At 36.1% G+C, this 25,507-nt stretch overlaps 1 protein-coding gene across 1 annotated transcript in view; it reads right to left on the reverse strand.

Moving 5' to 3' along the window:
- Positions 1-19,162, reverse strand: part of LOC131149476 (proteasome subunit alpha type-3) — a 31,124-nt gene extending 11,962 nt beyond the window's left edge. The window contains exons 1-8 of the mRNA XM_058099933.1: positions 18,871-19,162; positions 18,749-18,788; positions 18,536-18,619; positions 17,497-17,570; positions 5,332-5,418; positions 5,084-5,168; positions 4,860-4,906; positions 4,013-4,078 (exon numbers count right to left, since the gene is read on the reverse strand). Of these exons, the coding sequence (XP_057955916.1) occupies positions 4,013-4,078; positions 4,860-4,906; positions 5,084-5,168; positions 5,332-5,418; positions 17,497-17,570; positions 18,536-18,619; positions 18,749-18,788; positions 18,871-18,974 (587 nt within the window). The 5' untranslated portion in view covers positions 18,975-19,162. The remainder of the gene's footprint in view (positions 1-4,012; positions 4,079-4,859; positions 4,907-5,083; positions 5,169-5,331; positions 5,419-17,496; positions 17,571-18,535; positions 18,620-18,748; positions 18,789-18,870) is intronic.
- Between the last annotated feature and the right edge of the window lie 6,345 nt (positions 19,163-25,507).

Genomic DNA, 25,507 nt, shown 5'->3' on the forward strand with positions numbered 1-25,507 from the left:
GAATATCACCAAAATTATTATCATTCTGCCATTTCAGTTTTCCTTTTAGCCCTAAACTTAGAAGCAAACACAAAACTTGCAAAGCCTTCAAAGTGCAGACTGGATCACTGACCACCACATCTTGATTTGTTCCCAAAGCCTCCGGCTTCGAGCTACATATTTTCAAGGTACAAGGGAGTCAGGCCCCATTAAAAACCAAATCATATATAACAAGATCGGGAAATGATTGACGATATGTCTTTAAGAGGAGTTTTAGAGAAATTATGTGAAAGTATATATTCCTCTTGTTGAGATTAGGAAATTGTTGATCCTTGAGAATGATGGTGTCTCTCTTGAGCTAGACCATGAATTTCCCACCAATGAGAGGGGAGTCAACATTCAAGAGGAGTTTTCGAGAGATTTTGGGAAAGTATACATCTTGGTGAGATTAGGAATCTATTGATCCTTGAGAGTGATGGTGCCTCTCTTAAGCTAGACCAAGTATAGGAACGACCAATGAGAGGAAGTCAACATTCATATAACTAAGAATTCCTTCATGCTAGCATTCTCAAAAGTTTCACCATTTCCTTCATGAGGAAAGAGCAACACATTGATATTGCCTTAAATAACACAAGAAGAATCCCATTTGGCCCTAGCCTCAAAGAGTTCATGCCACAAAGTGTATAGAAAGTCCTCCATCAAGTTCACAGACTCCAAGAAATAAGCCAAATAAAATTGTTTTCACCATCCTAAACAAACAAGACATGGAGGAAGTTGCAATTGTATTCTTGACTAACTCCACCACATTTTCCTTCCAAATAACCAAAATCCCACCACAAAATGATTGGAATCGTTCGACCAAAATGGCAAGGAAGCTAGGGTTTTAGTAGGATCAGCGACCTTCTCCAATGCAATTAGGGCTACATTCGGGGAGGAGACTTCAAAGAAGACTGGGGCAGACACTGTAACTTTTGATAGTACTTTACATTCTCAATCTACATATTCCCAAGATCTGGGACGAATTCATCGAGTTTCAGAATAAACCGAGATTAACAGCAAAGAAGATTTAAGACAAGATTATGGTGATAAAAATGCAACAAATTTAGAAGAGGGATAAGAAAGTGATGTGGAAAAGAGTAAAAAATTAGAAGTTGAATCGGTGGAGGAGGAAGTCTGATGGTTTTTGTCTTAATTATAACAAATTTGAGGGAGGCAAGGTTTATGCTTGTTAGAGCGCGGCTTGTATGGATGCTTAAATGAGTAGGGTGTTTGAAGATAAGAAACAGAAGTCTAGTGAGTTAGTGGCAAATTTATTAAAGAGATATTCTAAAGGAGAGCTTAGTACAGTAGAAGATTCACATGCTAAGGAGGAGGTTGGATGTAGTTATGGGGTAAGTTAAAAAAAAAGGGGGGGGGAAAGAAATGGGGGTACTTCTCAGATTCAGAAAGTAATGCTATTAGTGAGTTTGATTGTGGTGGGGGGTTGTTGTTGGATGAGATCTGAGAACAATATAGGTATGTTTCGGATTCTTGTGAAGAGATTGAGGATTTATCTCATGTCCATCCACCCCCGTTGGAAGGGCTTGAGGAAGTTCCTGTCTTTGATAATGATGATCTAGTTAATAGTTTACAGTGAAGGGATGGGATTTTGCCTACGCCTGTGGAGGAGATTCCTAAGAAGGACTTAGAAGCACAAGATATTTTGGGTAAAATGGGCTTAAAGTTGACTGGTTTTGGAAGAACTGAAGTGTGCACGGATGGTGACAAAAGGCAAAGTTGAAGGGACAAAGGGATTTAACTAAATTGAAGAGAAGGAGTTCCCTTGGTCAACATTGTGTAGTGTCATTTGTTAAGGGGTTGACTAGTGTTTTTTGCTTTTGTTTTTTTCTTTTTATTTTTTCCCTTTTTTCTTTTCCTTAGGGGTTTTTCTATTTTATTTGGACTCATTGTCCCCACATATTGTATCTTCCTTTCTTTCTATCTAATATATCTTCTTTTTTTATCAAAAAAAAAAAAAAAAACTTTAGAATTGTCTAAAACTTTGTGCTTAGAAGCATGTGGTCCAACTTTCTCAAATTTGAAATTGCTAATGGCTAGCTTGATGGTCCAACCTCTGCTCATGTGCGAATGAGAACATGGGTTTAGTCCTCTTCTTCACTTTCAGCTGCTTCTTTGTTTCGTTTGGTTGCCTTGAGAAAGAAGTCACAATAGACTAGAAGCCAATCACATCCATCGATGTATACCTTGCAACACCTCACTAAATTGTCGTTATCATTGTAACAGGGGGATTATCTAAAATTTGGTGCTAAAAATTGCCTCCTATGGCCTTTTGGCTGGAGATAGGTAGGATTTTAGACCAAGATCCTCAAGTTGAGACTTTGCTCCACCCGCTTAAACCAAATTCATGTACAAAGGTTGATGGTTTTGCATTCACTTGGATTGATTTCTACAAGTGATGAATCTACTGAAGTGCTATTCTCTACTCTATTTGGAACATGAGTGTTTTTCCTCCTCCTCTTGTCCTTTGGAACCAAAAGAGGTATTTGTCAGTGACCCATAAATCATCCTTCGAACGAAGAAGAAATTGGTTGACTTCGTCCCTCTAGGAAAATGGACATCAACCCCTTATGTATTTAGCGAATACAAAGGATATCAACTTTCTCTCCATTTAGCACTGAGGTGAAAGGTTTTCCTTTCCAAAAACAATTTCAATCATTGTTGTGCTTTGGGTTTTTGGGGGGGGGGGGGTGGGGGGACAGAGAGTATTGGTGCTCTTGGAGAGTGCAGACTATGCACACAATTAGTTATTTTTCCATCCTGCCAGCCTCTTTTCGAAACTTTACACAGCACCATCCCAAACATGCTTAGACTTAAAGCTAGCTCCTAAAGCCATCTCTAGATGTTAGGTTGTGCCCTACCCACATTGCATCTCAAAATGGTTGCTAGAAGATGCACATTTCCAACATCTCTTGGAAAAAAATTTCACTTTTACTAGCATTAACCCCCTGCCAAGTGATTGCCTTGAACCACACCAAAACACATCTTAGAAAATCAAGTTATTGTCCACAAAAAACAAATGGAAGCCTTTAATTCTTTTTGAATAGTCAACCCTGCTGTAAAGCCTTCCAAGAACCCACATTCAATAGACTTTTTCAGAAATTTACAGAGGGCCTCCATCACCATAATAAACATAGGGGGAGTGGCGCTCCCTGCCTCACTCCCTTAGAGAGGGCCTCTTATGTGTTATCACAAGCCATATCCCCCTCAATCTTCATTGGATCATATCATTATCTTATTTTTTCTATAGCACTCCCTATACGCTGAACTGGGCCTATTTTTCTTCTTCCAAAGAGCCAGAACATTTGCCAAGGTCCAACTCCTCATTTAAAAAGATATTTTGGGCCTGTTTCCACCCCTAACAAACCAGCAGCAGCCTCCTTTGCATGTGACCTTTCCTCCCTAGTTTTGAAATTTGAACTAAGCCACCTGCAAACCTCAACACTATGCATCACCTCCTTTCTTACTCCCTTCCCTTGCATGAACTCCCCTCCTCTCCCTATTAATGTCTGCTACAGGGAATTGAACAGCTTAAGTCCCATCCTCAGGACGTAAACCCTCGCCATCACCAGCATCAGTTTCTGGTTGCCTCTAGCTGAAATTCTTTCCATTTTAGGTTCATTTTACTTTTGGAGGAATCTTTAGGCTCAGGTAAAAAAAAAAATACTACCACCAGCGTCTTCTCAATATCTCATGCCTCTTGAGTAGGGTTAAGCTACTCTCATACATGTTGGGGAGGTTGGACACATGATAGAATGGCAATACAGAAAAAAAGTAGAATGAAAAATACACAAATCACTAACCTAGAAGTGCGCATAAGCTAATAACAGAACTACCAAATACTGAAAAATAGAACTTTTCATCCAAAATAAATGGGAGATGCGCCCACTTGTAATACAAAACTAGCTAAATTCCAACAAGAGAAAGCATTATTATATCAGGTATATGCATTATTTGGAGATGAAAGAGAACTCACATCTTGGCTATCTCTATAACTCCTTCCCTGCAGGTCATCTCAGAAAGCTTCAGCTTCTCAATTTCTCTGTCCACAACGTCCATTCAGCCATAAAACAACAATATGAAAACATGTCAGAATGATGAAATTTGCTACCAAGTACCAATATAACTTCAAAAGAGAAGCTCCTACGAGATATGATTGATTTCAAAAATGAAAAACAGCCACGCATCTTTTCAACAAATTTGAATTAAATAACACTTATGGAAAAAGATTTTGTGGTCACTGCTTGATTGGTCATTGTTTGGGCACTGTAGTCTGAAAGAAATGAGAAGATTCTTTTTTGTGATCAATACACTCATTTTTTCTTAGAGATAGAATTGTGATCCTTGCACAGCTTGGGCCTTTCTACTTTGGTGTTTTTGAGGGTATTTCCTTGGGTGATCTGAAATGTGATTGGAAGGCAGTTTGGTGTAATTTCTGTTTTTTATTTTCTTTAGGACAAGGCTACCCTCTGTTTTGTATTTCAATTCTCTCTCTTAATAAGAAATTTTTCATTTTCTATAGATATAAATAAATAAATATATATATATATATATATATATCTGTGTGTGTGTGTGTGTGTGTGTGTGTGCATATACATAATAAGAAATCTTTGAACTAAGAGTCATTATTATCTAATTTATTTTTCATCAGGACCGGGCTGCCCTTTATTTATTTATTTATTTTTACCAGGATACAATGAAAAATTCTATATGAAATGTGGTTGGGTTAATAACATGTAGTTGAACCTTCTCTCCTTATAAATCCATATTCTGATTTTATCAGAAAGCTACCAGGGCCTACTAAACAAGAAGTAGTGGCTTACGTTTTAGCAGCTTGCTTCCCTTTCCCAATTGCAGCACCAAAATATCTCTATATCAAATTTCAAAAGTACAATAGTAAGTTAAGGGAATTCTAAACAAAACATGCTACCAATCTAAAGTGAAAGCAGCTAATTAAGAACCATTGCGGTGCAAAAGTCATCAGACACAATGCACAAAAAAATAGCAAGAATGGACTGAAGCCATAATTAGCACAAAATCAACTCACATATGAAATACCAGAAGGTTCAACCATGAATAATTGTGGCCCATCTCTGTCATAACCTCCAAGAATTACTCCACATCCAAAAGGCCTGCAGAACCAACCAACATTACATACCGTGTATTCAATATTTTGATTTTTTTTAATTACTTTTTAACGGGTCATGCATTTTTTTCCGTTTCATTTTTTCCCTTATGGAGGAGATGAAAAGTAAAGCCTTGTGGTGGAAAACATGAGGATAAACTCTACAATACCTGAGCCACCAGTAGAGTGTGCATAGATGCACATAACTAGCAACACGGTCAGCAAGTTCCTTCACGGGTATGGGTTCACCATAGACACTGCAAAACCCAAAAAAAATACAAAAATAAAAAAAATAAAAAAGCTTCGGAATGACAAATGGTTCAACATGTAAAAACATTAACGCATTTTTGCATTATAAATGTTTAAAGCTTAAATTTTATCCAAAGCAACGTAAAAAATTTTAAGGATAGAAACAAAAAAAAAAATGTCAGGAATAAACTAGAAACCATGATAAATTTCACTAAAGAAGTGATTCAGGACTGTAAGTTGTCGTCATAACCATTTTCATAGTTATGATTATTATGGTGACAAACATTTCCAGTTCCTACCAAAAAAAAAAAAATGAATTCCTACTATTTTACCAAACTGAAGATTACTACAAGAACTAGAACTAAGCAAATATATGATCCCTATCAGTATTTTAGCCACTTGTTCAGATCAGACATAAATGCATGATCTTACATTTTAGGTAATAACTTATTGAGTAAAAATTTCCACCCAGACCAGGAGAGCGAGGGCAAGAGGCGCACATGATAACAGAAAAGTGTTAATCATAAAATTGAAGGAACAAAAATCAACATAATGGAGTTAGTGGGAGGCCTTCGAAGGCATTATCTCCAGATGTTTGTTTCTTGTGTTTAGAAAGCTCAAAATCTGCTTGGCATCTATATTTGCACTGCTCTTTTCTCCTGGAGGATTTGGAATAAGTTGTTTGGAGTAATTGGGGAGAATTGGGTATGTCCAGATTCAGTGGAGGAATTATCAACATCTATATTTTACAGGATTAGGGAAGAATGGAGATGATTTGGTGTTGTGTACTCATGGGATCTTTGCAACATTATGGGGAATTTGGTTGGAAAGGGATGCTCAAATTTTCTCAAGCAAGAAGAAGTCTAGTTCTTCAATATGGGAAAGGATTCAGTACTTGGCTTCTTTACAGGCTTTTGCAGCAGGCTGTTTAAAAGAATACCCTTTTCATATATTAAGGGAGGATGGAAGGCAGTTTTATTTTGATTGTTTTCTAGTCTTTTTTGGAATTTTTTCTCCTTTTCTTACAAGGATGTGCTATTCTCCTATTTGTACATTCTTTCCTCATTAATGAAATATCTCTTCTTTTTTTAACAAAGAAAATTCAACATGATAAAACATAAACAATCTCTCTGTCATTTGAATCATTTTTCCATCTTGCTCATAAAAATGCTAAATAAGGAATAAATTGCATGGTGTAAAAGAATATCACTACATTATAGTGAATAAATGGTTAAAATCATGGTGATAGAAACCATGATTAGTTCAGTTTCAAGGATGTGTTTCAACTACCCAGAAAACAAAATATGGGAAGATGCAGTACCTCGCAAGAAATTCTGAAATAACTGTCAAACTTGATATGAACTTGATTGGAGGCAAAAAGACCCCATGTATATTAGATGAAAATACATCCCAACCACAAGCAAGGTTAGAAAAAGAAATTCATTAGCTGAAGAGAGAATGTACAATCAAGAGAGGAGACATCTCCTTACAAAATCTGGGAATCCTCAGAAAAAACAAAACAAGAAAGGCAAACACAAAAAATACAGCAAACTCAAATCACCACACCCTTAGAAGGGACTTCCAATCCTGCTGAACATCTGTCAAACACATCCCTTCAGAATTTCCATTTCCCATGCACCACAAAGAAGCCATAAAAGCACTTTCTCCCACACCAACCAATACGGAATCTTCTTCATGAAAAAATATGTAAATTATGCTCCTTCCACGAGCCCCATAGGATTGCAAATAAAGCACAATTCCATAAAGCAATACCTTCCTTCCTCCTTCCAAACCCCACAAAAGATATTGCCAAGAACTCCACCACTGTTCCAGGACAAACCCCGATTTCTCCAAAATAATTAAATAACTTATTCGAAACCTTCCATGCAAAATCACGATGCAAGAGTAGATGAGAAACAGATTCTGAACAATCAAAACAAAACATACATATATCAGGGGGTAGAGCCTTTAAAAGTCTCCTCATTTGCAGCAATTCATTAGTATTTATTCTATTAAGCACGACCAACCAAAGAAACATTGATTTTATGGGGGATTCTGACCTTCCAAATCACTTTGTTAGAGTGGAAAGGAATGATTGGCACCAACCAATAAATCAAACAATGATTTACATGAAAAAACAACTGAGGAATCCAACAACCAAGATCGACCGTCCGAATCTACAATAAAAGAAGAAATCGGATAATTTTACCCTAAGCTCAAATGAAATAGGCAAGGAAAATAGGTGGCCAAAACAACTTTCCCCAACCATATATCTTTCCAAAAACGATGTTGCAACCCTTACCATCACAAATTTGGTGTAGGGAATAAAGAGAGGGTAAATATGGGGGATAACTTTCCATGGGATTTCCAAAGAACATCTAGAACCTAAATTAGTATCCCACCCATTCCCATCAAGTCCAAAATTTACTTTTGATAACTTTATGCCCCAAGGAAGAAACCTCTAATGGGAACTGCAAAAGCCAATTAGCCAAAAGAGTCGTGTTCTTAGGCACCAAATTTCCAAGACCCAAACAACCCTCTCTCTTAGTCCTACACACAACTTTCCAATTCACTACGTGATCCTTAAAACCCCCCATCACTAACCACAAAAAATCTCCCATAATTCTCTCAATCTTACTAGCAACTCATATTGGAATTCTAAAAATAGACAGAAAATACAACAAAATACTAGAAAGACAAGCTTGAATGAGCGTAATCTTACCTTCCAGGGAAAAAAGGGCTCCCTTCTACCCGTCTAACTGCTTGGACACTCTCTCCACCACTGGATCCCAAAAACTAGCTACTCTAGGATAGCCCCCCGAAGGAACCCCTAATTAGGACATCAACCACCCCAACTCAGCACACCATGGCTAACTCCCTAACACTCTCTATAGGCACATTAATCGCCACAATACCACTCTTTCCCATTGTTAAAGCTTGATATACATTGTTGTCCCACAATCTAACAGCTTAAGCTTTTAGGTAAAGTGGTAATATAATATGGTATCAGAGTTGGTTACCAAGAGGTCCTGAATTCTAGTCTTGCTGCCTGCGTTTATTGTGTGGTATTTAAAAAATTATTGTATTCCCTATAATAGGTAATATTATTACCTTTTTATCTCTCCACGTGCTGTCTGGCTGCAGGTGCGGGGAAGTGTTAAAGCTTGATATATAACCTAACAGCTTAAGCTTTTAGATAAAGTGGTAATCTAACACCCACATTAATCTTCAACCCTGATACCCTTTCAAAAATTCGAAGAAGCCCCACTATATTTAGAATAAAAGACTTATGGTCCTCTAGAAAAAAGATAGTATCATCCGCAAACTGAAGGCGTGACACCATAATCTCCTCCCTACCCACTTTAAGACCTTTCAATAAACCTCCATCGACCACGCTATCAACCAACCTACTCAAAAAATGTGCCACTAACACAAACAAAAACAGAGAAAGAGGATCCCCTTGTCTAATCCCCCTCATGGTCCTAAACCAAGATTTAGGTTCACCATTTACTAATTCACATTAGACATACAACATTTCATCCATTACGCCATCCTTCTCCAAACCCCTTCCTCATCCCTAAAATCTTATCCAAAAAATTCCGGCTCACTATATCATAAGCTTTTTCAAAATCCAACTTAAAAATAAACCCCTTCTTCTTCCTCAATGATTTCATTTGCAATCAAAATTGCATCCACAATCTATCTTTCCCCCATAAATGCACACTAGGCCTTAGAAATAGTCCTATCAAGCATCACACATAAACTATTAGCTAGCTCTTAGTGATAATTCTATAAACATTAGAAACTAAGCTAATTGGTCTATAATCATAAATCTTGAAGGACCTATTTTTCTTTGGCACCAACATGATAAAAGTAGGATTAATACCCTTGCTAAGAACCCCATTCCAATAAATTCATTAAGAACCTTCATAAGGTCATTCTTCACCAATGTCCAACAATGTTGATAAAAGTTAAATTAAAATCATCTGGCCCAGGTGCTTTATCCCTCTCCATCCCAAAAACAGTAGCCTTAACTTCCTCTTCCTCAAAAGGTCTCTCTAACCAAGTTATCTTATCAACAAGCAAATGATCCCGCTCAAATCCTTCCACCATCAGTCTACTCACATCCTCCTCAGAATACAAATTAAAATTAAAATCTGTGATCTCCGAAGCAATTCTATTATAGTGGATCATAACCCCACTATTCACCTCCATCTTTCTAACCAAATTCTTTCTCATTTTTCCATTAGCCATACTACCCAAAAAAAAAAAAAAAAATAGAATTATTACACTTCATATTTTGCCTCCAACTTCTCATTTCCTTAAAGATCAGCTCTTCCAATTCATTTTTCAGAGAAATCCTTTTAGCCTCTTCTTTCCTTGAAAGGGTCACTCCTTCCTTTCTCTCTAATTCTCGCAAATCTCCTAGAAAAGTAGACTTTTTAACCCTAATATCTCCAAACACCTCCCCATTTCATCCTTTTAGTTAATCTTTCAACCTCTTCAACTTCTTCATCAATCTAAACCCCTCCCAACCCCTTTCCACATCCTCACTCCATGAATCTCTATCCAAGGATTGAAAAGATCCATGGTCTAACCATATATTACCGAATTTAAAGGTGCAAGTCCCCAAGGCACTTTCCTAGATTCCAAATAGTATAGGAAAATGAAAAAATGTGGGTCTAGATAATACTACTTGAGATAGATTAGGAAACTCCTCCTCCCAAACATTGGAAAACAATAACCTATCATATCTACTAGCCACCTCCCTAGCCCCACCCACTGACCAAGTAAAATTGGCGTTAACTGAGGGAAGATCCTTCAACCCACACTCCCTAATAACCAAAATCAAACTTCTGCATAAATGCATTATCCCTGCTACCCCCCTTCTTTTCCTAAGGGAACCTAACTGCATTATAATCACCACCTACAATCCACCTCGTTGAGCAAAACGCAAAAAAAAAAAATAAAGCTCATCCCAAAAAGAATCCCTAAGAGCAGGCCTAGAAGGACCATACATAGAGGAAATCCATCATTGACCCCTCTCTCTAATTTCAAGAAGGTCTGAAAGGGAGAAACTCACTAAACTATCCACTCTAGTAATAGGCTAAGTATCTCATAGCACTAGAATGCAGCCCACCACATCCTGAGAGTGTACAAAAACCCAATCCTTACACTGCCCTTTCCGAATCACTCAAGACCTCCCCATCAACTAACTCAAGCTTTGTCTCATGAATTAAAACAATATCAAGAAAGTTCCTAATTAAAACCTCCCTAATCAAACATCTTTTCCTAGCATCCCTAAACCCCTAACATTCCAAATAATAATCTTCATAATCTAACACGCTGACCCCCTTTATCTATCCCCTTCCCCCATAATTAATGCAAGAAATCAGATTTTTAAAATTTTTTTCCCACCCTTGTTTTTTACTCTCATAAGTTTTTGGACTCAACCCCAACTTGACCTCAACACCTAAAGGATTAACTTTAACCCCATATCATATCAGAGCTCGTCTAGGTCTCCATAGTCCCTCTCACTAGCCCCTCGGCCAATAACCAAGTCACTCCCCCCATCAATTCCCTCATTGTGGCATAAAGACTCAGCAAAAAAAAAAAAAAAGGACTGAATAGGAATAGGAAGAATACCTTTTCCAAGTTTCGAAGAATTCAAATCACCCACTGGATCCATTGTCTTCTCATCATTACCTCTTTCGACACCTAGAGAACTAACACCAACGACCACCTTTTCAAGAATAGGCTTACGAGCAAGGTGCAAAAGCCCCCCATCAATCAAAGTTTTACTTTGATCAGATCTGTGCTTAGCAAAAACTTCTAACCCTTGCTCAATATTAGAGGACAAGAAAGCCTCTCTCCCTATGTAAGTTGAGGTGTAAGTAGTTGTTTCTTACTCCGTAATATCTCTTCTATTCTTCCTCCAATTGTCTTCTCCTCCCATATCTATCTCCCTTCTCAACTGATCAGCTAATACGCTAGAATCAGAATCACAAAAGCTGCTGAGATCATCATCTGCTTCTTAACACCTCTCGTCACCATCATATCTTTGAGTATTTTCATATTCAAAAGAAAATGACCCCTTACTGCAACTTGGATCAAATTCTAAAAAGGTACTACCTTGTTTATGTTGAACTGGCTTCTGTATATGATCCTCTAAACTATCCCTTTGCAAAAGCATCAACATCTGAGAGCTCTACCTCCCCTTCAGGTCAAGCCCCCTTCTCCCCTCCTAATTTCGTCGTCGTGTCTTTAGGTCACCCAATCTTATCCATAGAGATCAAAATCATCCGAGTAAGCTCACTAAACCCTTCTATTTGTGGGCTTACTTCTTTAATTTCTACCTCAATTCTATCTTCCTCACTTTTCTCTTTAGTGTTCTATCGGGAATGGGTATAAGCATTTATTTTCTTGTCCTCTAGTATAGACCCAACACCTTTTTGGATAAGGCTTGGCCCGCTACCCACTTTTCCTTTAACCACCCATTTAGTGACTGTAAGAGGCCCCCACTAATTGCATGCTCAAATTTCCCTCTCCCAGGCCCAATATTAAATTTGGATGCAATATTAAAATTTGAGACGGATAAGGAAGTTAAAGAACTTTTCCTAAATCACGGGATTCCCCATCATTCTTTCCTGAATCGATCTTTCCTCTCGTTACGTCACCGACGACTTCTGCAAATGTGCACTTCTCCGATTGGCTCAAGCCACAGCTCTGCTCCATCATCAACCTTTCATGTCTTATCATGTTTAAGGAACCACAATCAGAACATCTAAGGCAATAAGCTTGTTATGATCACAAGAAAGCTTCATAAGTGCTTTGAAAAGATTTCTCCAACCTTCATTGTTCTTACTCTCAGGAACACATAAAATGCTACGTTTTCCTCCTGCACTCCCCTTCTCTATATGAAGAAATCCCCCTTTGTCATTGAATTGCAATTTAACCGAGGCCCAACTTCCTTCACCTTGTAAGTACAACCTTCCTCGATTAAGTTCGTCTACTCCTCACTTTCCATCACATATTATCCCCAATATCTTCCAGATCCAGATAAATTCCTCTTTCTTTAGAACAATATACAAAAATTTTCTCCCTACAAACTTCGAAATCCAGAAAAATGAGGGCTCAAGACAATTAGCACAAAAGGTTTGCCATTCAACTTGCACTGATGAATGACTCCTCCACCCAAACAAGTGCCCCCCCCCCCCCCAAAAAAAATTCTTCAAAAATAGAAACTTCAATGAACCTGAATCAAAATAATCACTTAACCATACCCATCCACCACTCTTGAGAATCAAAATTGCAAAAAAAGTCTCTAAAGGCTGAAATAGGATACTCTGATCACCTAGGAAAGCCAAGGATGATTTTTCAAAGTGGTTTTGTGATTGTATGTTCACGTGTTACGACTGTATTGGGATGTTCAACTTGTATGCTTGCATGCGAAGATTGTAGTGAGATCAATTTATGGGAGAAAGATTCTCTTGATGTCAAACAAAGGATCTCGAAGAACGAAGATTGTTGAGGAAGATTCGTCTTTGTTAAATGGTAAATCGACTTGGTCAAGAATCAATCGATCACTCTCTGGCACTGGTAGAGTTAAGCGAACCCTACAGCCAAGGATGACTTGCTGCAGCCATCCCAAGGGTTTGTACAAGGGAATGACAAGACCTAGAGGATATAGGGTTCGAAGCTAAGGAGGTGTTGGGTCTTCAATTCGATCTCAGGTCAAGTTTAGCAGAGAAGAACGGTTTCAGGCTAGAAAATATGGGGAAAGATGTTCGGAGGTGTTCACCATTCTTGCTATCGTGAAGGAGGGCAGCATTTGGGAGAGAACATTCTCTCACATGTATACTGCAAGCGAGGTCAATAATGTAGAATCAAACAAAATGTGTTGACACTAATAAGAAATAACCTTACACGAATGCCTTTTTTTTGCCCATGTGTGAGGAAGACAAATACAAGTGACATGATTTTTTGCAATTATTGATACCTTTCGACCACTTTTTTAGATAAAAAGAAATTTTGTTAAGAGAAAAAGAGTGATACAAAAAGGAGGATAGGACATCCTCCTTGAAAAAAAAAATAGAAAGACAACGAAAGAGATAAAACAAAATATAGAGAAAAATGTTAGAAGCATCAAGCTGACAAAAGATACATAAAAAAAAGTTCTTTGAAATAACTAGATGAAAGGACCCAAAAAGATGCAAGAAAACCTATTCTCTCCCAAAGCTAGTGCACAGGAAAAGATAAAGGACATTGAAAATACAAGCATTTTTCTCTGAACAAATGCCCACACAATTCCACAACTTGTTAGCATCCTCTCACAGAAATCTGTGAAAGAAATAGACAAAAAAGCTCCCTTTTTGTACAAAGATACAGGAAGCCAAGCAAACAGCAATCAATTACAAATATTTTTTTTCGTTTTTATTTTAGGGTAGCCAGGAAAGGCAGAGATGAGTTTTTAATATTTTTTAATGAGTACTAAAACTCCTGCAGGGGGGTTACAACCAAGTACAAGAAGCAGAAACTTAATTACAAGTTGTCAACAACCACAAGTAAAGGTTCTCCATTAAATCTACAAAAGAATCAGATTTGTAACAAAAAGATCTATTCAATCAAAAATGTAAAACAGTAAACTACTTCTCTTTCAGCATTTCCAGAGGAATTTCAACTCATCCAAAGGTCCCAGTTTTCTCTCTCCCTACATGATCCAGAATGCAGGAGGAATAGCAACCAAAAAGTATGTGTCCCTACTTCCATATTAATAATTAGAACCTACAAAGCAAGCCGGATACCACCACGTCATCAGCCCATCAATACCCAAAGTTGCATAAACCAGGCTCCAAAACACTCCAACCCAACCGCAGTGTAAGGCCTGTTCAGCTGTGAAAAACATTTTTCATTTTCCAATTGAATTTGACAAGGAATTACAAAAAAAAAATTTTTTAAATAATAATAATAATAATAATTAATGAATTTTTTATTTTCAATATTTGTATAAAAAATATGAACGACAACAAAAAATTTTTGACACTATTTGCTTTTGGAAAACATTTTATTTTTCATTTTAAAATTTCCAAATAATTACAAAAATGCCACCTTGTTTCCAGTTTTCTAATTTTATATTTCTCTAGATTTCTCTGCACTTGAGAGCATGGACTTCAGATCTTGGACTTTGATTTGAGTGCATAAATATAGTATAAAATCACACCGAGTTTCTTTCAAATCCATATCCAGTCCCAAAACCCATGGTCCCAACTATTTCCTTCTATGAATTTTTTTTTTGGGAAATTGAAAAACAAACTGCCTTTTTTGAAATTATTTTAAAATTTTAAAATAAAAAATTATTTTGCACAGATAAACAATTTCTTTATTTTCTTTATTTTTACAGGAGCTTTGTGCAACAGGCTGCCTTTTTTAAAAAAAAAATCTAAATGGCATGAATATATTGATATACAAATAAGAAAGTAAAATAGTATAGTGCATTTAAATTTTGACAATTAAAAAAAAAAAATCATACTTCACATGTAGACTAATCCTAAGCAAATGAAAAGTAGGGAATGAATCAAGAAATATTTATAGAAAAAAAAATGACTTTTTATGCTGTTTAAAGGAAAGAAATCAAGAAAAGATAATTAAAAAAAATGAACTTTTGGTGTTCATCAACACAACTTGTGAATCTTAAGAACACAGCAAAACTTGAGTACCACTTTAGATGATCCCGATGGTAGAACACTATAATCCTCCAAGAGTGGACTGGTTGTGTGAAGGCAACACAAGACCTAAATCTCTATTTTCTCCTTTTTTTAGCACAAAACTAATGTAGACAAGGAATAGAAGATTTTTGTGTAAAATAAAAACAATAAAAATAAAAATAAGGTTTTAACTAGCTGCCACTGGGTCTGTTAGGATGCGATAGGTCTAGAATCGTGTGAATCAATATTTTCATATCAATTATTTAGTTTCACGAGTTGTTAGATTTAGCAACAATTCAATTGTTTTTAGATTCTCTTATAAATTTGAATCAGTTTGGTGTGAATTTATATGAATAATATGGATTGAATTGCGAATTGTGAGATTCTTAAAACTATGTACCCTTCTAATATGAATCTTGGAAAATTAAAAAATAAACTTAATTCTTTCAAAATTCTTTTGGAAAACTAAAAAAGGAAAGTGGAAAATGTTTTCCACAACTAAACAGCCCTAAAAAAAGCTTCCCATGTGCAAGAAAAGCCACCTTTGGCTGGGAACTTGGTCATCCATATAGCTCATAAAGGGAATTTTATGAGCCTAACTCCCTTCTCTATACCTTATCAAAGATCTAGAGACTCAACAAAAAACTTTCCACTCTTCTTATTTAACCCTTTTCTCCTCCTATTCACTCCAACACCTACATCTTTGTTTAAGAGAAGTCTAGGAAATTGTCTTTCAAAAGGCGCTCTGGGGGTTGGGGGGGGGGGGGAACCACCTACCCTCAGCAAAGAGAAGAAAATCAGAAATAAGGATATCATGAAGAGTAGATAGCCAAAAAGAGACGATGATACATATGAGCCAAAGGGGTCTCCCTAATATAATGATCCTCCCGAAATGTAATTTCTATACCACATATTAGAGAAGAAAATATGATGAATTTGTGACACAAATTTCCAACGACTCAAGTGATGTTAGAACCAACTTTAGAATCCCGCCCATTATGTTGAAGTCCAACTTTACTACAAATTACCCTAAAAGGGTTTGGCTCTAAGGAAAAGCTCCATAACAAATTTCCCAATGGAAAATGTTTTTGTACACCAAACTACACAAAACCCAAACCTCCCGCCCTCTTTGATCTACTCATAGTCACCCACCCTACATGATGATCTACCCCTTTCACCTATTGCGGACCACAAGAAGTCCCCCCATCAATTTGTCTAATTGTTGTTGCCACCCTCACAGGAATCTAGAATAGGGATAAATAATAAGGTGAAATAGAGGAAAGGCAGGCATGGATAAATCTGACCCCCTGAGCTATAAAAAAGCTCCTTTCCACCCACGCATTCTCCTTAGAACTCTCTCATAACAAGTTCAAAAAAGAATGCACAATTGGCTTACCACCTTAAGTGACACCTAAATAAGTAGTAATGGACCAACTCAAAGCACCACAACCCGCTCATAGACATCTTAAGTTCCAAATGAGATAGAGTACTCAATTCAAAAAGAGAACTTTTTTTCGTGCACGTTGTCTTTACTTTACACCAGTCTCTATCTATTTCTTCATGCATGTATTGACCATGCAACTTCTTAAGGCTTCAGCTTGGTTTGACTAAAATAGTGATATTTTTTCAATGAAATTGGTTTCAATAAATTACTCTAGTTGTCTCTCCCACAATTTAACAATAATATTCATACATAAAGATATAGAAAAAGAGAAAAATAAATACATAAAACATAATCCATGATGCAAACAATAAGCCAAAGCAATTTTGAAAATAATATCATAGAAAGAGGAATTGAATTGACTAAAACAGTCAATAGGCAAGCTTCTCTAAGGGGGTAATTAGAACTTCACAGAATATTTATTTCTTCTCTTCTAGATTTTGCTTTCGGTTTGGAACAGTTTATATGGATTTTAATAACTAACCAGATTTAAGAGTACCGCATCTTAGGGGTTCTTATCTTGACTTGTCCTACAAATATAGTTGTTTCTCAAATTAGAGGCTACAATATACAATCTCTCTAAGTGAGTAACATCAAGGAAATGGAGGGGGGAGAGGGGGGGAAAGACAACCAGAATGCCACATGCCACCAGTTATGCATGCTAAATTCTCATCCATCTAAGGAACCATCTTTAAGCCAAAACACACACAATTATGGACTCAAAATTCATTCTTCTTCCATGGTAACAAGTGTTTAGCCCAAAATCAAAGTCCAAGACAACTATACCATGAATATTTTAATTTAAACATCTAGAAACCACTCACTTTTCAAGAAGTCTAAACCATGTTAAGAGTGAAAAACTTGGATATATTAAAGACTCCACATACACATGTTTCATGAAGAGTGTCATCATCTAAGAAGTGAAGGTTTAAAATACAGACCCCTCATAATTTGTTGCTTCAGACTTTGCTCGTGCAACAATTTGCCTCCCATCTGCTGCTAATCCAGCGACAGCCTATTAAAATATATATGAGAGAGATAGAGAGAGTAGACACCAAATTGATAACCAGAAAGAAAGAAATATTATGTATCAGAATTAATTCCTTAAATTATAATAAATTTCTTAAACCATAATAAATTGTGCTTGTCAAAAATAGGCCAAAGTCTGTGACCAAAAATTACTTAGTTGAACAAAATGGCATACAAATGCTTTATATTGAGTAAAATGGCATGCAATAATACTTTATAATATATATGCATGTACACTTTATAGTATACATATATGTGGGAATGTGACAACTCCACCATGACAATATCAATTCACATGCAATGTGACAGCAACTAACAAAGCCAAAATTTACCTTCAGGATGCATAGATATAGGCATTTGGAACCATTTGACCAGGTTATAACTTATACGTACTTAGTTAGGATCCAATTGACCAGGATACAAGTGCTAAGAAACTAAAACATGTCCAAAGCTAGTTTTGCTAGGTTCATTAACCTATCATTATGAAATCACGCAACAAACATTATGTTTCCGCTTGTTTGAAAAATAGATGCATGGATTCAGCAGCAAGACAATCAAACGGATCTCCAAAGTTCCCAAGTAAAACATCAAGGAAAATAAAAAAAGTACAGTTAGAAGGTTAGCTAATCAACTGAACTCAACTGCACTCACCATGGGGATTAGCAAATCAACTGCACTCAACACACGACCAATGCTTATGTTGTTTATTTACAAGGACAAGAAAAAATATACTGTCCCCGAAAACCTCCTAACAATTTAGAACTCAAATTCACAATAACAATATTATGCCATAGAGAAAATGGAAAGAAGGGAAATTTTTGAATTTGAAAACAATCAAATCCAAAACCAAGATTTTATGATTCGGAATTTTCATTTCTCAATCAGCAAACAGAAATTAATAAATAAATAAATATCATGAGTCGTGGTAAAGAAAAAAAAAAGGTAGTATACCATGCCAGAATGACGATGGACAGAGTGGATTCTCCGATTGGAACCTGGCAACATCATCTTCGATGCTATGAGTTTCTCCACACCCTATCAACCCCAGAAAAGAAATATAAGAAACTCAAGAATACACAGATTCGAGCAGACAAAACCATAAAATTAGAAACAAAGAACGCAAGAAAGAAAAAGAAGACCCATTTCAAATGTTCGCTCACGCACCATAACGATCCCATCCTTGCACTTTATGCCAACAACAGTCCTGCAAGTAAATCAAACAATTTTTTCATTAAAAAAAAAGAACAAAATGAAAGAAAATGAGAAAATGGGGACGGAGAACAGACCCACTATTGTCGACAGCTTTGGCAGCGTATTCGATCTGGAAAACACGGCCGTCGGGAGAGAAGGTAGTGACTGAAAGATCATAACCTGTTCCTATGCTGCTCATTGTGCTGGTGTTAGCACTTTCGGAGTCTCTCCCCACCAAAACTTTATGCTCTCCAACTCCAACTCAGAAGGGGAATGCTTTCTTTCGTCGCAAGACACGACTTCCCCCCCTTCTCTGGGATCATGTAGGCGAGGCGAGACCCAGGGCCTCTTGTTGGGCCGGGCCACCCCGGCCTGGCCCCGCCCAGCTCGGCTCGGGCTGAACCATATTATTGGATGACTTGTTTTCTTTGGTAAAATATATTTTAATATGATTAAAAATTAAGAAAATAATATGTAAAATTATTTTTTAAAATTTAATGACTTGGTACATTTTTTTGTTCGCTTTGTTACTTTTCTTAATAACTCAACATGAAAAAGTGGATTACTTTATATTTTCTTTTTCTTTTCTTTCCTTTCCCTAACATTTTGCAAATTTCAAATAGAGCCTTCGGACGATAAGATTAGAACCTAGGATATTAAATAAAGTTCTAATACCATAATAGATTACCACTTTATCGAAAAATTTAAGGTATTAGATTGTGAGCCAACAATGTATATTGAGGTTTAACAATGTTATATGTCACAACCTTAATCATTACAAATCCTTGAAGGGTGGCGTAATTCTAGATACATGGACTTAACTTTCTCTCTCATGTGTAAGCCTATGATATTACCATCCTATAATAAAAAATATTTTCCTAAATTAAACTCTCTAGTTGTATTTGGGAATATGTGTTTAGATTTTAAATTTAGAATGTGAAATTAAACAAAATTTAATATAATTAATATTAAATTTTATCTAAATTTATATAAATCCAAATATAAACCCTAAAATCCAAACTTTCAAATAAAAATCAATATAAAGTTTTAGACTTACTTATACCTACTTTAGTGAATGACTCGTCCATATCTTGATATATTAAATGGGCATAACAAGTAACTGAAGACTACAATTGTCATGCCTCGAACCCACAGGTGGGTCCCAAGTGTAAATTTAAGTAACCTAACCTGTCTCTGTATCAATTTAACGTACATGATACAATACAAATAAGAGGATCCGACCCCGTGGGGTACACGGTTGCCCTATATACAACACATAACAATTCATTCCTCATCAGATACGCAGCAGAATACGGTCTTTTATACATAAACAAGATCATACCAGAGTCTATACAAATTAGGACATACATTCCCATAATACAAAACATACCATAGGTGTTTACAAAAACCATTCGACAACCTGGATACCAAAAACCCGTACCTAGTAGGTACTAGCAGTAGCTACGACACCCCTTGCTTTCGGACGTTAGGATGCTACTTACGGCTACCTGAAAGACCTGAAAACATTTGTATATATTCAGGGTGAGACACCTCTCAGTAAAAGAGAATACAGGTTATATCAGTGTGTGGCATACCAGTGTCATTTTGCATACTTCAAAACACTATACATATAATACAGTTTGAAACAATTCGTACAGTTTCATACAATTTCATATAGTTCCAGTATTTTCAGAAAACCATTCCAGTTCATACGATACCCAAAACATACATACATCCATACATACGATCAGTGTCGTCACACCAGTTTTGCAACTACACAAGGTCACCTCGTCTCACAACGATTACATTGCTACCTACGCAACTACGCTGCGACAATCAAGGCCCAATAGCGATTACATTGCTCCATTCGCAACTACACAAGGTCACCTAGTCTCACAACGATTACATTACTACACGTGCAACTACGAAGATTTACAACACAGGCCCAATAATGATTACATTGCTACATACACAACTACACAAGGTCACCTAGTCTCACCACGATTACATTGCCACATGCACAACTACGCTGCAACGACCTAGGCCCACAGTGAATCCATTGCTACATACGGTGTAGAACACAGCCCTCGGTGACCAGCCGGAACATACTGGTGATATTTCACACCTCGGATATAGAGCCGACCACTCTCGCCCACGGTAGTTAACCGATACATGGCTGTTTTACAAACTCCTTGAATCATTTTGGAACTCACGTTCCTATACATTTCAGCGTACGGTAATTAGCCGTCACATAGCTGTTTTATAAATACCTGGAACAATTTCATACAACCATACATACCACACTTATTTGGTTTATGGCAAATCATATCATTACAATTTCAAGTATACAATTTATGCAAATATGGATTACGGTCACCTCAATAATGCAGTTTTATCAAGATGAATGGTTTTCCAAACAAAGTAGAGATGATACCCGAAATCTCCAATTTTCCCGAAAACTATAACCCGAAAATCCCGCATTTTTACCTGATAGATTTCCCCAAATAAGTAGTCAAAACATACATACGATCGTAGCCTACAGGCTTACCGATCCTGATTTCGAAAATGGACTGATATAAACAGAATCCCCTTACCTTAACCCAAAATCCAACTACGAACTCTACGGTCTCCAAAACTACGAACTGAGACTTCAAAACCTACAAACCACAGTACAGTATATGCTTACAATCCGTATTACTACACATATACTGAATCAGAAATGAAAATCGAGCCTTACCTCGATTTTTAGCCTAAAACCTAAAATCCTCTGAAACAAGATTCTAATTCGCTAGAAACGTAGATAATCTTTCACTGATCCTCGCTGTAACTTTAGATTTGCAAATTAGGCGACGTACAGCAATGAAAACTATAGAGAGAGAGGGTGGGGAGAGTTATAGAGAGAGAGAGAGAGAGAGAGAGAGAGAGAGAGAGAGAGAGAGAGCTTTTGGGAGACTTAGCCCCAAAGCAATCCCAAAATATCCTTTTATAAGCTTTTGACCCGAGAAGATTCGTTGACGAATTGGGATCCTCGTCGACAAATTCTTCACAAGATTCGTCGACGAATCGATGGCCTCATTGACGAACCAAATATTTCAATTTTTCCTGAACCTCTCGGCATTCACTCGTCGACGAACTTCTGAATTTCGTCGACGAATTCTTCACTAGTTTCATCGACGAATTATGGCATCGTCGACGAAATCTGTACAAATTCCATTTTTACCTCTCTTTTACAAAATTAACCCACATGTCACGGTTCGGGTTCTTACAACAATAGTTTAAAGTAAAAAGTAAGAAAAGTTACTATAATAATGTGGACATTTAAAAATATATATTTTTTTAAAAAAATGTAATTGTTCAACATATTAAATATTCAATGTTAATACATGACATCTAGTTTGTTTACTTCCATGATTTACTAGTAAGAAGAGGAAGAAAAAGAAAACTAAAACATTTGAGATAGTGTAGTAACACATATTGTGATATGATAAATTTATGCAAGTTTGTAATTGATTATGTAACATTGGACTACAATTTCATTCAATACAATATTTGCTTTTGTATAAATTCAATATTATAAGTAGAATTAGTATGCACGAGAACAATGAAAACAATTTCTACCAGAGGCAATTAATAAGTAAGTTGTGATCGCAGACAAATTGGTTATAAGAAAAATAGTAAATACATTTAAAATATTTTTAAATTGGCATTTAGAAAGATACAACCCATCAGCAAATGAAATGGTGTCCACACATCGGTTTTGTGAATGATGTTTTCTAATATTAAGCACTAAACTCAATTCATTATCTTTAATGCTTGAGATATATATGTGTTTGTGTGTGAAATATTGAGTTTGATCTTCTGAACCAATTTAGATCTTATATTTGCAATCTATTCTCAGCTGCATTGATTTAAATTTCCCAATTGCAATGCATGGGTAAAACACCACAAAAAATAAATTAAAAAAATTAATGCACAAGCTAGGATAATTTTTTCTAGCTATTTGTATCGGCATTATTGCACACTTCTTTATAAGTTAGTATAAAATATTTACATTATATATTGATTTATTTTGCTTGTGTATACACAGTCAATCCAAGTTACATATGTTGGATTTTAGCTTTCTTTCTTAGGCCTTTGATGTTTTTCTTAGGTTTGATGTAGTTGGTGTCTCCTTCTTTTTTATGAGGATTGTCCCACATTATGGGGGAGTTTTTGAAACTCTTAATATGTGGGAGCACTCTTTGGGCCTTTTAGCTGTTTTAGCCCTTGGACTCGTCGACGCATGCACAAGGCAAGGCACATCCTATTCATTTTGAGCAAGATAGTTTAAAAAATGTTTAATCAGGCACAATGCATTCGTAAATCATGCCTAGAGGGGCTCCCCATTTATGTGAGCATGGGTGCAACACACTTCTACCATATTACTTTTTTAACTTCATCTTTCAATTTTTAATTATTTTTAGGCACACTTTTTTTCTCTCCATTGTTATTTTATCATTGGTTGTCTCATCTTTGCTCTTTTCTTGGCGTATACTTTTCTTCTTTTAGCCGACATCTCTTTTTTGTGTTTTCTTGTGTTTTTCTCTTTGGGTTAAAAGTCAAAGTTGTTCCTAGCTCCTCTACTAGCGAGTGAATACCATTGTTGTTAGGGTTATCGTATTTTATGGTAGACAGGCTACTGAGTCCTCTACACTACTTTGGTTGCAAAAAATATGTTGATAAGTTCTTATTATGTTTTTATTTTTTGCATTCTATTTTGCTAGAATTTTCAATAATCTTAGGGTAGAAATTTATTTTTCTAGATATCATAGATGCTATACTACTCACTAACAAAAGCTTTCTTACACATAAAAATTAAGGCTTTTAATGGCACGCACTATCATCGTTGGCTAGAAACGGTGTTCTCTACCCTAGACCTTCTAGGAATGACTTTTGCTTTGTCTAGTCCCAAACCAATGGAAAGGTTAGATAATTTTGGGAAATTTAAAACTATGCAAGCATGCAAATAACATATTTTTCATTCACTACTCACATAAAGAAGCAAGTGAGACATAGGAGTCTTTGAACAAAAAAAATTAAGATTGGGGATCTTGGGGCATAGAAATTTGCTATAGGGATTTTCTTACATTTTTGGGTGACTAATAAAGGATGTGTTGTTGAAAAACATGGATACCACCCTCCCTTATGCTTTTGTGGCTAGGTGTCGTGTTGAGAAACTTAACAAACAATGTTCACATGATTCGGCCCTTTGCATACGTCAACACCTTGAGAAACACTAAAGAATTCCAAATCCACTATATGTACTCCTCAAGGATGGAAACGCCCTTACACCACCAAGGGTTTAGGGTTTAGGGTTTAGGATTAGAAGAGGAATGGCAACCTTGGTAAACCAATAAAGTGCATACATAGTTAAAGCAAATGTTATTGTTGTAATTATTTCTCAAGTAAACATAGTTGGAAACATGAAGGGTTGAGAAGTAAACTCTAGTGATACCAGACACATATGTGATAATAGAAGTGTCTTCACTTCTTAAACATTGTAAAGGAAGCGAAAGAATTTCTTAGGCGATTCGAAGCCTATATACTAGTAAAGGGGAAATTTATTCTCAAACTCACATCTATAAAAGTCTAATCTTTCTCTTAGGTGCTTTGAGTCCCTAATATTAGAGTAGATCTTGTGTTTGTCTCACTATTAGTGAAGGTTGAGGAGAAAGTCCCACTTGAGTATGATAACCTTGTACTCACAAAAAATAATGTGTTTGTGGATATTTAGTCATATTCTTTTCATCCTAAATGTATTTGAAGTTATTAATGATAATGTATATTCTTCTATTGCTTACTTGATTGATGTGTTAATTTGTGGTGCAGTATAGGTCCTCTTAGTGTATCTTACCAAAATAAAATGAGTGAAGCAAGCAAGCTTGATTTCCTTTTTTGACTTGACTTTGCATAAATGTGGAATTTGTGCTAAAGTGTATATGAGTAAGAAGACATATAAATCAATAAATAGAGAAAATAAACTATTGAGACCTCTTATTATTTCCTTTTTATATTTGTGCATAGCCAAAGGAAGGAAACTAGATGTTGCTCTATACTTACTAGCCCTAACTAATGGGTCCATTGCCCTATCTTCAGTTTTCACTATGATGTTAGTTCAAGTTCACAATAAATTTGTTTTTCTTTATTTTTTTGGGTTGTAGGTTTAGGTTCTCAAGGGACTCAAGATGTGGAGTGCTTATACAAAAGCCTTCCTTGGCCATGGTTTTACCAAAGTCTCTACAAGAACAAGGAACAACATTAAGCCCCACTTTGGGTATACTTAAAAAAAAGTGTTTATAACACTTATCATTTAAAATAAGTACTTTTACCAAAAAAAAAAGAAAAAAAGAAAAAAAAGGTGACATTTGGCTTGTACTACAATAACATTCATTATAAAAAGTACTTTTCCAAAGTCACTTTTTTAAAAACTATTTAAGTAAATTTTGAGAAACAATTTAAAATAACTTTTAGACTACTTATAAGTGATACAGTTTATAAGTGAGGTCAACTTTGTAAATATAAGAAAATTAAACAGTATTACACAAACTTAGGGTCTTTCTATATGATCAAAAATCCAACAAATATTCAAACAATTAAACACAAACATTCAAGTGCTGATATTTAAATTGCGTAAATTAAAAGCAGGCACAAAAAATGTTATTGGGGTTCGGCCAATACTACCTAAGTCCCCAC

Source organism: Malania oleifera, chromosome 2 (genome assembly GCF_029873635.1).
Source record: "Malania oleifera isolate guangnan ecotype guangnan chromosome 2, ASM2987363v1, whole genome shotgun sequence".
NCBI lineage: Eukaryota > Viridiplantae > Streptophyta > Magnoliopsida > Santalales > Ximeniaceae > Malania > Malania oleifera.